Below are 13,933 nucleotides of genomic sequence, written 5' to 3' on the forward strand. Positions count from 1 at the left end.
AATTGTTACTTTCCTGAATTATTAAACTACACTTTTCCTCCATGAAAGCAATTTGTTTCTATTGTATGTGTAAAGTGCCTGAGCACCAGGGAAGGGCAGGGTGTGGTCACAGGTGATTCCAGCATGAGAAAGAAAAAAGAAATAGATGGCTTTGTGAGGAGTCATAGCATGAGATCCACCCAGAAATTTGCCTATTGGGCATAAGAATATCAGATCTGATATGGAGGACTGACAACTTGGAAGAGAGTGTAGGGAATGAGCTGTAGTTGTGCGTGTTAGCACCTGAAAAGGAGGGAAATATAGAAGAGAGGTCTGGAAGATAAAATGAGACAGCTAAGTCTGTAGGAGGAGGCTATGTATTCTGTATTCCATACACAGTACTAACACACAACTGGAATCCAAGCAGATGAAATGCATGGCTGAAAAGATATTACAGAAAGCAGAGTTTTACAGGTAAAGTAGAATCTTTCATTCATCATGCCATTTTTTAACATGAACGATAACAACTAATGCAGTGATATCTTCTCATTTTGCATACATAGAGCACCAAATGATCATTATGTAGCCTGCAGCCAGATACATCTCGAGGAATACCTCTTAAGCTCTTTATCACATACCGGTAAACCCAAGCTAGCTTCGCCCCTACGATGAGGTATTATTTGCTTATTTTTAACTAAGATACTTACATTTGATTTCTCACATCTCTTAATAGTAGCAATTACCAAGTGGGATTTTGGTCCAGAGAAACAACATTTAGCACAGGGGAAACACGCCCGTCCCATCTATACAATACAGATGAGTATTTAGCAGTAAAGAAAGTTAGCTTTGTTGATATGCTGAACTTTTTTGCAAATCCACAAATTGTTTTGAAATGAAACCAATATTAACCTCACCAGAAGTTTTCTGGCCATTAGAATTTTTCTCTGACAAACACCACAATAGGGCAAATATTCTATGCAACAACGCCGTAACTCCAAGTCTGTACAAATGTTTTGATATCTGAAGGGAAAGTCTTAAGGGTATGTCTACACTACAAAGTTAATTCGAACTAACAGCCGTTAGTTCGAATTAACTTTCATAGGCGCTACACAAACAAACCGCTAGTTCAAACTTAATTCGAACAAGGTAAACCTCATTCTACGATGACTAATGCCTAGTTCGAATTAAGTAGTTCGAACTAAGGGCTGTGTAGCCACTTACTTCGAACTAGTGGGAGGCTAGCCCTCCCCAGCTTTCCCTGGTGGCCACTCTGGGCCAAACCAAGGAAACTCTTCTGCCCCCCTCTTGGACCCAGAGCCCTTAAAGGGGCACGGTCTGGCTACGGTGCTTGTGCTTGTGCCAGGTGCAAGCCTGCCAGCACCCAGCCAGCAGACCCTGCACCTGGCACGGCATGAGCCAGCTACCCACTGCCACCCAGCCCTCCGCCTCTTCCTGGGACTAGGCTGGCGGCTACCAGGAGCCTGCCCGGGGCTGCAAGAGGCGGGCGCCCGCCTGGTCTAGTGAGGAGATCGTGGACCTCATCCAGGTTTGGGGGGAGGCCTCCAACGTCCACGACCTCTGCACTAGGCACAGGAAAGTGGTCGTCTAGGGCAGGATAGCTGCCAGCCTGGCCACCAAAGGCCACATGTGAACCCAGGAGCAGGTTTTCATGAAAATCAAGGTGGTCCAGTGAGACCCCCGACCCTGCGCCCTGAGCTTAGAACATAAGAACGGCCGTACTGGGTCAGACCAAAGGTCCATCTAGCCCAGTAGCCTGTCTGCCAACAGCGGCCAACACCAGCTACCCTGGAGGGGATGGACTGAAGACAATGACCAAGCCATTTGTCTCGTGCCATCCATCTCCAGCCTTCCACAAACAGAAGCCAGGGACACCATTCCTACCCCCTGGCTAATATCACTCCATTGACCCAACCTCCATGACTTTATCTAACTTCTCTTTAAACTCTGTTATAGTTCTAGCCTTCACAACCTCCTGTGGCAAGGAGTTCCACAGGTTGACAATTTGCTTTGTGAAGAAGAACTTTATTTTATTAGTTTGAAGCCTGCTACCCATTCATTTCATTTGGTGTCCTCTAGTCCTTCTATTATGGGAACTAATGAAGAACTTTTCTTTATGCACCCTCTCCATACCACTTATGATTTTATAGACCTCTATCATATCCCCCCCTCATTCTCCTCTTTTCTAAGCTGAAAAGTCCCAGTCTTTTTAGTCTTTCTTCATATAGGACATGTTCCAAACCCCTAATCATTGTAGTTGCCCTTTTCTGAACCCTTTCCAAGGCCAAAACATCTCTTTTGAGGTGAGGAGACCACATCTGTACACAGTACTGAAGATATGGCGTACCATAGTTTTATACTTCCCCTCCTCCATCTTCCCCTGGCTTCCCCCTTCCAGCTCCCTCCTCCCAGGTTTCTCCCTCCCCTGTCCCACCCTCTCTCTTCTCCTCCTGCACCTCCTTTTCCCAGTCTCCCCAGAGGTTAATTCTCCCCCCCCTCCCAGTTTTGTTAAATAAAGAGAGTTTCTATTTTTGAACACACGTGTCCTTTATTTTTTACATCAGGAAGGGGGGCTTGGGAGCGGTAAGTGGAAGGAGGTGAAGCAGGAATGGGGCACGAGCCCCCGATGGCGAGGACTGGGGTGGCTCTGCGGGCTCCTTGGGGTGGAAGCTCTCCTGCAGCGTCTCCTAGACCCTGACAGCCCCCCGATTGACCCCCCTGGATGGCAAGTGCAGCCAGGCTGATGACCAAGTGTTATGATGTGCCCAGTGCGGGCACTCAGGGCACTCCAAGACAAGACTGCTTTGCTGTCCCTCATCGAGGTAGACAAGCGAGCGGGGAACCCTGAGAACTGTCTGTCCGGGGTGGGGGTCAGATCCCTTTAAGCACAGCACTCAGCTAGCCTGAGGTAGCAGTTCCACGCTAGTCTAAGTTCTAACCTGATGCCCTTCCGGCACCTGTTCCGGCCAGCCTTAACTTTGGTTCAGGGTCCACTCAATGTGGACATGCTAGTTCGAATTAGCAAAACACTAATTCGAATTAGTTTTTAGGTCTAGATGCACTAGTTCGAATTACCTTAGTTCCAATTAACTAATTTGAATTAAGTTAGTTCGAATTAGTGCTGTAGTGTAGACATGCCCTTAGTTATTATCTTGAACTGCTTGCTTAATAGGTCGTTTCCTTTAGGGGCACAAGTAATATTTATTGGAAATGTTCACTGAATACTTGATCAGGACAGTATCGGGGTGTGTGCACAGGGAGATTGGGATGGGGGTGCACAGGGAGCAAAGAATATTTGCATGTTCAGAAAGCAATGAAGTGTACATCACTCTGACCTGGTAGATCTAAGTACTTTCTGCAACAGTTCTTGTGGTAGTTTCCGTAGATGGATCTGAGAGCTCAACTGAGGAACAAGGTTCACTTCTAGCCACCTTTCACAGTCTGTCACCAGGGTTTCCTGTTTGTACTGATTAAGAAACAGCAAAGTAGAGAATAATAAAGTATGTGCAGAGAAATCTATAAACCCTGGGTCCCCTCTTGTGGTCAAAACTGGAAGTAGTATACCAGTTCATATACAGAACCAACCAAAGTGGGTTGAGAGAAAATGCAATTATTCATCAAAATGGTTAAAACATCAACGATATGCATGTGCTATCACCATGAATTCAATTGCTATTTTACACTTTTATTTATTGTTACCATAATGCTCACAATTATTAGGATCTGGCCTGTTCCAAATTGAAATGGAAATTGCAAAAAAAAATCCATAACCCAGATCATGTTGGTTTTTAGAATATTAAAATGTTAAGTAGTTGGTGAAATACTCAACATTTACATTTAGGTCCAACAACCTAAACTAGGTGTTATAGTTCATACTAGAAGATTTACCTGGTGCTGCTCAGGCCCTTAACTCAATTTTTGTTGTTTGGAAAATAAAATAAAAAAGCACATGCTTCATTTAAATCATTGCTCTGGGGTGGAGATGAGAGGTTCAGCGTGCAGGCTGCCCTGGGGAAAGAGGATTACCCCAGCCCCATCTCACTGCAGCAGCTTGGGGCCAGGTGAGAAGTGCCTCTCCATGGCCATTGCAGCTCCAGTGGGGAAAACTTGGCGAGGGGTGCATGTCCCCTGGCTGAGGCAGGTCCAGGTTTGTCTGCCCTCTGTGCTCCCCAGACAGAGTGAGGAATGAAGCAAACTGAGCACTATCTCCTCAATCCCTGAGGAAGGGAAACAGCCAACAATGTCCCCATATGAAATGGGGGGAGGAGAGGAAGGATTTCAGCCCCCCCACCCTCCCTAAAGGATGCCTAGGGGGTGAAAGGCTTGGGGATGGAGCAGTTCTGGATGAGGAGTGCCCCCAGCCAACTCCTTGCACCTGCCGGGTGATTCTGTCTCTTTTCTGTTTGCGTTTATGAGAAGCAATCCCATTCCAGGAATGTCCCATTTTCCTGTCACAACCAAACACTTATCTTGCTTTAAGTTATGAAATGAGGAAGCTATATACCAAATTTGGCAAGCCTACATCTTACTGTTTAGGAGTTTTTGAACAAACAAACAGACAGACAGACAAACTCTCTCAAATATATAGTAGATTGTAATCCCCACAGAGTGTTCATAGCAGTGTAATAGAAATACCCAGTATGATGTTACAAATAACCTGAAAGAATGTATTAATAGGACTCTAGCGCATTTAAGACAGTTTGACCTATCTATGGAGGGGTGAGATATAGCTTGAAGCAACACTACTCAAGAGATTTTTTAAAAAATCTTTGGTAACATTCCTACCTCACCTTGCAAGCAGCACAATAATAGCTACAGATATTGGATGAGCAAATTCCGCTCTTCATAATAGAAACACACCTAGCACAAAGAAATAACCAGTTTTAAAAGCAAAATATAAAATATTGCAGCATTATAAAAAACAGGAAAATGTGGTTTATTGGTTAAAGCACTGACCAGGCAAAAAAACACTCCAGTTACTCCTAAGTTGTATAAAGTACTTACGTAGCCTATCTGTGCCTCAGTTTACTCATTATCCATCAGTTTATCATACTTTCCTATCATCCTTAACAGTAATAATTTATATGGTAAATTTAAACATTCTTTACAAAACAAGTCAGAACTCCTAAGGTAAGACAGACAGGAAGTTGCACACAAGACACGATATGGGCAACTGTTCAAGGAAAGGAGAGATAGCATAAGTCTCTTTGTAAAATGAAGGAAGAAAGGATTCTTTACAAAATTGGCTTAGGGAACTGCAGCGAGAGGCTGTTCCAAGCATGGATAGGGCTGCGTAATAGAAGGCATGACAAGTCCAAGAATTCACTTGCATTTTGAATAGACCGAAGTGATGAGAGGGTAGACAAGAAAGGAGAAGGTTACCCTGGTGAAGACTAGAGGTGACCAAAGCCCTGATAAAGGCTTTAATATTGGAGACAGAGAGGAGAGGAGAGTTTGGTGTAACTGAGAGAGAAGACATGACGAGACTGAGCAAGGAACTGCACGTGACAAAAGGGAAGAGTCAAAGGCTGTGCTAGAGTTGCAGAGCCTAAGCTACAGTAATGATAATAGAGTCATCAGTTGTTACAGAGAAGGACACAGAGCAGTGGGTTCAGGAGGAAAAAGGGAGAAGTTATTTTGGAATGATTGTTTTGGAGATATAGTACACGGAATATCTGTACATTGCTTTAGTAAGTATCCCTTTTACAAAGCACTTTTACAAGCATAAGTCAGAGCCAAATGAAATCACTCTGAACGCTGAAATTAGTAGACTTGAGGATGCTCAACAATTCAAAAAATTGGTCACCAACTGAATGACTTTGATGCTTCATTTTAAATATTAGTATCCATCATCTCCTTTTTGTTTTACTTTTAGAATTCTGCTTCTAGCCCAGACACCTCAGGGCAAATGTGGGTGAGCACATAGTTGTAGAAGAGAGGTATGACTTATGTCCTTTTTGTCTGTGAGAAATAAGTTATCCTATTCATAGCTACTGAGGTCAAGTGTCCTTTGCCAAGAGCTACTCATTTGGCCAACTCAAGGGAAAAAATCATTTGTAAAAACATTTTCCAGTAAAATTACAAACCAATGGATGATTCATTTCAGGGCTTCTGGCAGATCAAGGGTGTAGTTTTGTGCTTCCGTTGGGTGACAACCATGTATGTTTCCATCCTCTCACCCTAAGGATGCACAAGCAGGGTCCATGTGCCAAGAGACTAAAAATATACTAATTGAGAAGCAAAATAAACTGTCTGTAGAATGTGGGCTACAGGCAGCGCAAAACACCCTTATGCCAGCAGGCTCACCAGCAGCAATAAACATAGTCTACTATACAGAAATGCTAGTGAAATTCAACTAGCATTATAAGCTGAGTTTTAAGTAAAAGCCATGAGGGAAAGTAATAACAACAAACATACATGCATGATAACTAACTTTGGCCCTGTCTATTCTATGCTAGCTACAGCCATGTGTAAACGCTGAGATGGAGTAGCATGGGTAACCTCAACTCTACGAACAAGTATAAGAACATTAATTCAACTGTGCTACATTCTTAGGTAGCCTAGAAATACAATTTTACAAAGTGGCTCACACCAACAAACATGGTTAAGTTCTTAATATAACTATTATTGGTTGCAAAAAATAGAATTGCAATGAACTGAAAATCTGAAGATTTATCTAAGTCATCGGTTACATGATTTAGGGCATGACCAGAGTTTATTGAAGTCAATAAGTCTTTCCGCTGATGTCACTGGGCTTTGGATCTGATCCTTAAAGAACATTTTCCTTTTCGTGGATAGATACAACTAGCTGGAAAGACTGAGGAGATGCAGGGGACTTTCATTTGTTATTCAAGACATTTTCACACTGGTCAAGAAGTTACTAATTTTTGGATATCCCATTCCATTGTTACCCTGTCAATTGTCATAATCAGCGGAGCTCTTTATTTGGGACTATTGGTAGGGAACAGTTCCAGCACAAAGTATTTCAAGGGTTCTGAACAAGTAGTTATGAATGACTCATACAACTGTTGTAACCCACAAACCTAGTCTGGCTGGTTGATAGGTATAAATTGGTTTTTGCTGGTATAAATGGCCTGCTGTGTTGCTCTTTGTATGCTGCTTCCTCTGTTATAAACAAGATGATTTTACCTTTCTGGGAGTTTTAATTTGTTGTTTTTCATACTTCTATTTCAAAAGCAATTCATGTACAGAGCGACACAGCCCAGTGCATATCCATCAGTCTCTGCTAATCAGAATGGTTATCCTAATCTAACTAGCACATTCCTGATTCTACTGACATGTGCCAATTCCAGATAGAGCAAGAGGATTTAGTTGCTGTATTTTATTGTTAAGCCACTATATAACTAAAGCTCTTCCTAGGAACTAGGTCATTCCAATAGAGCTGGTGTGGTGTGGTTGAAATCAGTTTTCATTTGGTCCTTTTCTGCAGCATTGATAATCATCTGTTGCAGTTGCAACCTCAACATTAAGTCATTAATTGTTATGGTTTGCAACATAGCACATTATTAATTCATTGTGATGCTTTCTTTCTGATGTACTCTGTCCTGCCGTATAAAAAAGACTATGTCCACTTCATTTTGCCCTTTAAATTGGTTAACCATGTTTGATGCATTAGAGAAATTTAGTTTTCCAAGTGATACCAACTACATTTTTACTGCCATCTTTTCATGCAGGTTACAGGGGACACTCAGAAGTGGGCCATTAAACCTTCCATTTCCTTAACTAGGCCTTTGTCAAATAAGATAAGAAAGTACTAGCAGATCAAGTAACCCATTCAGCAAGCATTATATATAATGCTTAAGTCCTTATATAGCCAGAAGAATGTTTGGACTTGACTAGGGATGTAAAATCCCATTAAATTGATTAACCAGTTAAATGTGATGTTTAACTGGTTAACCAATTAAAGGGGGTGCAGGTGGGAGGACCCCATTTGCAGTGGGCCCCCTGTGGGGCTGCAGCAGCCCCTTACTTGCAGCTCCAGCATCCATTGGTTAACTGGTAAGCATCACCTGTTAAGGTGATAATTACTGATTAGCCAGTTAACCCTGCACATCCCTAGACTTGATTCTTTAAGGAGCAGAGAGTTATAGTATAAACAACTCACACAAGTTTTTAAATGCAAGGTATACAGGCACAAGTGAATGACTGGTTATGGGGGAACTAAAGCAATCTGGAGGAATAGGAGCACTAAACAGATTTTCTGAGTGTGATTAACTCCCTCAGTTCTGATGCTTCTTTGGATTTTAGAAGGAGGATACAGAGAATAACGTGATATCTAATGAGATGCTGTGATCTACCTGCCCTGACAAAATGCTGCCCTTGTACAGAAGGGTTCTCAACAGCTTCAGAATCAGTTGTTCTACACTTACTATATCACAGCTATCTATGTACTAACTCAGTCATATCAGAAACAAGTGACCTAAATTACCAATATGTAGGATTAACCTGGCATTCATCTTCTGCTCTCAAGATTCAGCCACTTTCTAATGTACATGTGTGTGCACTTGTATATGTTAACAGTCTGATAGAAAGGCTGCTGGGAAGAGCAGGTGATGTGTTGTAAAGAATCCTTGTACTACAGGCAGTGGATGCAGTGATTGTAACAGTCACAATCATCTAGGGCAACTAGTCCTAGAATCCAAAAGCACAGGCCTCTATCACTTGATATAAAGAAAACACACATACAATGTATACTTACTTCTGGAAGAGGGTAGGAAACTGCAGCACTGATGCAGCTGCCAGGACTCCCACAACATCCCCCTCTTCAACTTCTGGCTCAGTATTATATAAATTCTTGAGTGCTATAGCAAAGGCTTCACAATGCAACATACGAACACAAAAACAAAAAATAAAACTGTTCAGCATTAGGTTGTGCTTTCCTTTAAAATGAGGGTGGCTGCTGCCCAAAACATATGGACTGTGTCTAGACTGGCCAGTTTTTCCAGAAAATCAGACGATTTTCCGGAAAAACTTGCCAGCTGTCTACACAGGCCGCTTGAATTTCTGCAAAAGCACTGACTTCCTACTGTAAGAAATCAGTGCTTCTTGCCGAAATACTATGTTGCTCCCATTCAGGCAAAAGTCCTTTTGCGCAAAACTTTTGTGCAAAAGGGCCAGTGTAGACAGCTCAGATTTGTTTTCCGCAAAAAAGCCCCGATCACGAAAATGGCGATCGGGGCTTTTTTGAGGAAAGCGCGTCTAGATTGGCATGGACGCTTTTCCGCAAAAAGTGCTTTTGCAGAAAAGCATCCGTGCCAATCTAGACGCTCTTTTCCGAAAATGCTTTTAACGGAAAACTTTTCCATTAAAAGCATTTCCGGAAAATCATGCCAGTGTAGACATAGCCATGGAGTGTCTCCTGTTCCGGGTTAACAGTAAATTATTAGCTGAAGTCACATGGTAGGGAAAAGTCCTAGTGCAGCCTAAGTGTTACTATTAGCTCAGTTTCAGTTCAGTTAATGCTGAGAAACTCACCTTGGAGTTACCACTACACCCCAAGAATCTGGCAGCGCCCAGAAGACACCCTCTGAACAGCATTCCCTATAAGCTGTGCGCTTGTGCGTCCACTCAGGAGAGATTCAAATGCCACCCAGCTGATTAGCAGAGTGCCCACAGCTAGGATTTTGTTTCTACTGATGGTTCAAATTCACACATGCCTCAGTGCATGTGAAAATGTATTCCGCACATAGACGGAAAAAATCCACACACGGATGGAAAAGATTAATTGGAACATCGCTTCTGAATGGTGAGAAGTCCCCAAAACACCAGATACTGAAAATTTGAATTTTTCAGCAAATAAATGTCCTAATCCAGCTGCCTTTCATGAGAGGCTACACAATAAGCATAGGCTACACTCTATGATCAAATTTACTCTTGTACATGGAGCTAGTACAGACCTATGCACCGCTCCTGCGTAAGTGGCACTGAAGTGGTAGATTGTCCTTATACTGGCTGTGACGGGGAGGTCCGTCCCCGCACTCTCAGCCCCGAGGCGGAGGGCCCACGGGGTCGGAGGCGAGCGGAGAAGGCGGGGCACGCCGGCCTCACGGCGGCCTGGGGGCAGGACGAACCCGCAGCCCAGCGGGGGAGCGGGACAGAGGACACTCCCTATAGGGCAGGCTCTAGGACTGCGGAAGCCACGGGCGGCGGCGGCGGTGTGGCCGGAAGCGGCGCGCCAGGCGCGCCAGTTCAGAAGAGTGCCGGAGAGCCAGGAGAAAGGGGGGAAGCGGGGGTGAAGGCTGACGGAGTTCTCCCTCTCCCCACAGGCAGCTCCAGGCAAGCAGTGGCCGGGGGACGTGACCCCGAACTGGGGAGGACGGCAGGCCGACTCTGGCGGCGGCGGAACCAGAACGGCGGAGCGGGCCCAGTGGGCCGGAGTGAGACCGGCCGGACTGGACGCCCAAGGGCCGGGAAGGGCCGAGCTCGGGTGAGGGCATTCCGAGCCCGGCGGCCAGGATACTCAGGCGGAGCGCAGGGGGGCCCAGAGACTAAAGGACCGGAGGAGGGAGCTACCCTCCCCCGGTGGACTTTACAGGACTGAGACTGGGGCGGGCAAGAGGCGAGAGGCGGGCTGGGGGAGCCCCTCTCGCCACACTGGCCCTCTGCAGAGGGGCGGGTCTGACTGCTAGCATATAAAATGCTGCCTTCCACTCAATGACTCAACAGGAAGGATGTTTGCTCTGACGAGCCCTGGGGTCCTAAAAGGAGGGAGAGAAGGGGCCTCTCCAGATTCCCCTCAACCACACACACACCAGAATGCACACAGACATTGTGCTGGAGCTAGAAATGGGGCAAGGAAGGCATAGAGATTTCTCCATCTCTCCCAGTCACATATTGGCTAGATCATGGGTTCCCAAACTGGGGGGCATGCTCCCCTGGCGGTGTGTGAAGAAATTCCAGGGAGGGCGTGAGGCAACCAAGGTCTCCCTCCCTCCCCGTGGGTCAATGGCCCTCCAAAGTTTTGTTGCTATTTTTGTTTTTCGGTCAGTTCCTTTTCTTTTTTTCGCGCAACAAGTTTTGCTGCTATTTTTGGGGGGCGGGGGAGCGTGAGGCTCTCTCAAAAATCAAAAAGGGGGCATGATGCCAAAAAGTTTGGGAACCCTGGGTTAGACGGAGGGTGGGAAAGGAAAACTGATTGTCGCTCCTCACCTATACTTCATTTGCTCTGTATGAAGTCCACAGTGCATTTAGCAGCAAGTTTGCTGTGGTTGCTGCCCCATTCTCTCTGCCCTCCCACAGAGGTGTACTTCGAACTACATTTCCAAGATGCAGTCTGACTGATCATCAGGTTAATAGAGTGTGTGATGGGGCTACTGCCCTGCACTGGCCCTTTAAGGTTAAAAACCAGCCCTGGGAGAGAGATGGAGCAGTGGAGCTGTGAGGCTAGCAGCTGTGGCAGGTCTTAGCCAATTAGGGCCCAGCTGAGAGCAATAAATAAAAGGCTCCTGGAGAGAAGTCAACAGTCAGACCCAGGCTTGCTGGGGAGCAGGAGGGACCTGACTGCTAGGGAGCAAGAGGCTTCCTGACGCAGAGCAGAGCAGGAGAAAGGCAGGAAGGGCTGGGGAAGCTCTGGCCAGGCAAGTTCCCAGGTTGCAGGGCCTGAAGCAAGGCCTGAGAGTACTAGGGCTGCAAGGGTTCAACCAGGGTAGACAAAGGCAGCAAGTTCACACCCCTGGCCAATGATGAGTGGCCATTTCAGACTGCAGTTGCCCCTGAGGCAGGGGCTAGATGAAGACTGACAGTGGGTCACTGAGGCAAGGTGGGCATAGGAGGTTGGGATTCCTGAGTGTGAGGGCACAACAGCAGGGCAGTACCCAGAGGGAGGATGCCATGGTCTGGGAGGAATGTGAGTCCTAACACAGAAGTGAGGAAAACTAGGTAACAGCAGGTGTGACACCAGCCAAAAGAAGATGCTCCAGAGCAGATGAAAAGCTAATTCCCAGAGGCTGTGTCTACATTGGCATGATCTTGCGCCAAAGCGGCCGCTTTTGCACAAAAACATGCTGCTGTCTACACTGGTGGGGAGTTCTTGCGCAAGAACACTGACGTTCTAATGTATAAAATCAGGGCTTCTTGTGCAAGAACTATGATGCTCCCACTCAGGAATAAGCCCTCTTGCGCAACTGTTCTTGTACAAGAGGCCAGTGTAGACAGGCAACAGGAATTTCTTACGCAAGAAAGCCCGATGGCTAAAATGGCCAGTAGAGATTTCTTGTGCAAGAGAGTGTCTACACTGGCACAGATGCTCCTGCACAAAAGCACATCTCTTGCACAAAGGCACATGCCAGTGTAGACGCGCTCTTGTGCAAATACCTTAACGCAAGAACTCTTGCGTTAAAGAGTATTTGCGCAAGATCATGCCAATGTAGATGTAGCCAGAGTGTCCAGCAGGAGGCACCCGTGGTAGTGAATTCTGCTGTTACAAGGAGTAAGGACTAGCATAGAATCATAAAATCATAGAATCCTAGGGCTGAAAGAGACCTCAGGAGGTCATCAAGTCCAGCTCCTTGCCTAAATCAGGACCAACCGCAATTAAATCATCCCAGCCAGGGCTTTGTCAAGTGGAGACTTAAAAATCTCTAGGGATGGAAATTTCCCCCAACCTTCCTAGGTAACCCAATTCCAGTGCTAAGAAACAGTTTTTCCTAATATCCAACCTAGACCTCCCCCACTGTAACTTGAGATCATTGTTCCTTGTTCTGCCATCTGCCACTACTGTGAACAGACTCTCTCCATCCTCTTTGGAACCTCCCTTCAGGAAGTTGAAGGCTGCTATCAATTCCCCCCTCGCTCTTCTCTTCTGCAGACTAAATAAGCCCAAAAAGCATGTAAGAGTGTGTATGTATAAGTGGAATAAGTAATTTTGTTGCAACTTGTGGCCAGTACACAGTGCAAATAAGAGGCTCAAGGGGGCCAGTTCCCAAGGAAAAGAGGCATGAAAGAGCCAGGATGTGAGTTGGTGAAGACTATGAGCCTCAAGGCAGAATGAGAGACCTTAAGTCTTGTTAGAGTGAAGTCTCTTCATGTACATCTTCATTCCCCCTCATTGGGGAGGAGGGAGGAAGAAAAGGGATTCTGAGGTGAACACAAGCCTAGCAGTTAGTTTGAAGGGAACCAACTTTGAATTTTGGTTAATTGAAATTAGGCCATTTAACCCTGTCCTGGAACCAAATAACTGCCTGGGATTTTGGAGGTGGGGAGTGGAGAGGAGTTAGCCCATTACCTTCTACTCCAAAGTTTTGAGAAAGTAGTGGCCTGCCACTTTAAATTGTGTCCCTGTGTCTGTGCTCCATTCTCAAAGGTTCCCTGGTCAATAGGCCAAATCTCAGCATCAGAAATCTCCCTAAAAACAAGTGTTATAAGAAAGTAACAAATGCTTCTGTATAGTGACATATTAGAAGCACCTTAATAAGAAATCAATCTAGGTTTTTCAGCCATACAGCACAAAGACTTAATATGATGTCGGAATGTTGTAGATGCAGTGAAATATCTGGTTTACATTTATGGTGATAGTTGCTATCTCTGCATTACCACTTCTAGTGACATCTGGGTCCTGAACATCCAATGAAATGGTGATCCTTTTCATTTTTGACTTCTCTTTGTTGAGTGCCTTTGATTTCTGAGCAGAAGAGTTGCACTGTTTATTGTGTTTGCTTTCTGTAAAGAAACAAGTTTGGATATACAATAAGAGCTGTTTACCTGGCACTTCACCAACCAGAAAGCTCTATAAATGGGCATTTCTGATCTTGGAAAGTCCAGTATATAAACCAAATTACATAGAGCCAGCAGGCTCCCTATATGGCTTCGCATGGTAGAGGAACACCACAGAGTCTCTGTGCAAAACCCCTGCACCGCATGCTGGTTGTGCAGCTCCCATTGGCTGAGAACTGCAGCCAATGAGAACTGCAGGACTGGC

The 13,933-nt window shown here is 45.2% G+C and overlaps 1 protein-coding gene across 2 annotated transcripts in view; it reads right to left on the reverse strand.

Moving 5' to 3' along the window:
- BTBD16 (BTB domain containing 16) overlaps positions 1–13,933 on the reverse strand; it is a 48,164-nt gene that overhangs the window by 25,100 nt on the left and 9,131 nt on the right. For both annotated transcript variants that reach the window (XM_075935336.2, XM_006111441.4), the window contains exons 7-10: positions 13,549–13,674; positions 8,717–8,831; positions 4,788–4,857; positions 3,333–3,463 (exon numbers count right to left, since the gene is read on the reverse strand). In XM_075935336.2, coding sequence (XP_075791451.2) covers positions 3,333–3,463; positions 4,788–4,857; positions 8,717–8,831; positions 13,549–13,674 — 442 coding nt within the window. The remainder of the gene's footprint in view (positions 1–3,332; positions 3,464–4,787; positions 4,858–8,716; positions 8,832–13,548; positions 13,675–13,933) is intronic.

The sequence above is a fragment of the Pelodiscus sinensis genome, chromosome 8 (assembly GCF_052426305.1).
Source record: "Pelodiscus sinensis isolate ZL-2025 chromosome 8, ASM5242630v1, whole genome shotgun sequence".
Taxonomy (NCBI): Eukaryota; Metazoa; Chordata; order Testudines; family Trionychidae; genus Pelodiscus; species Pelodiscus sinensis.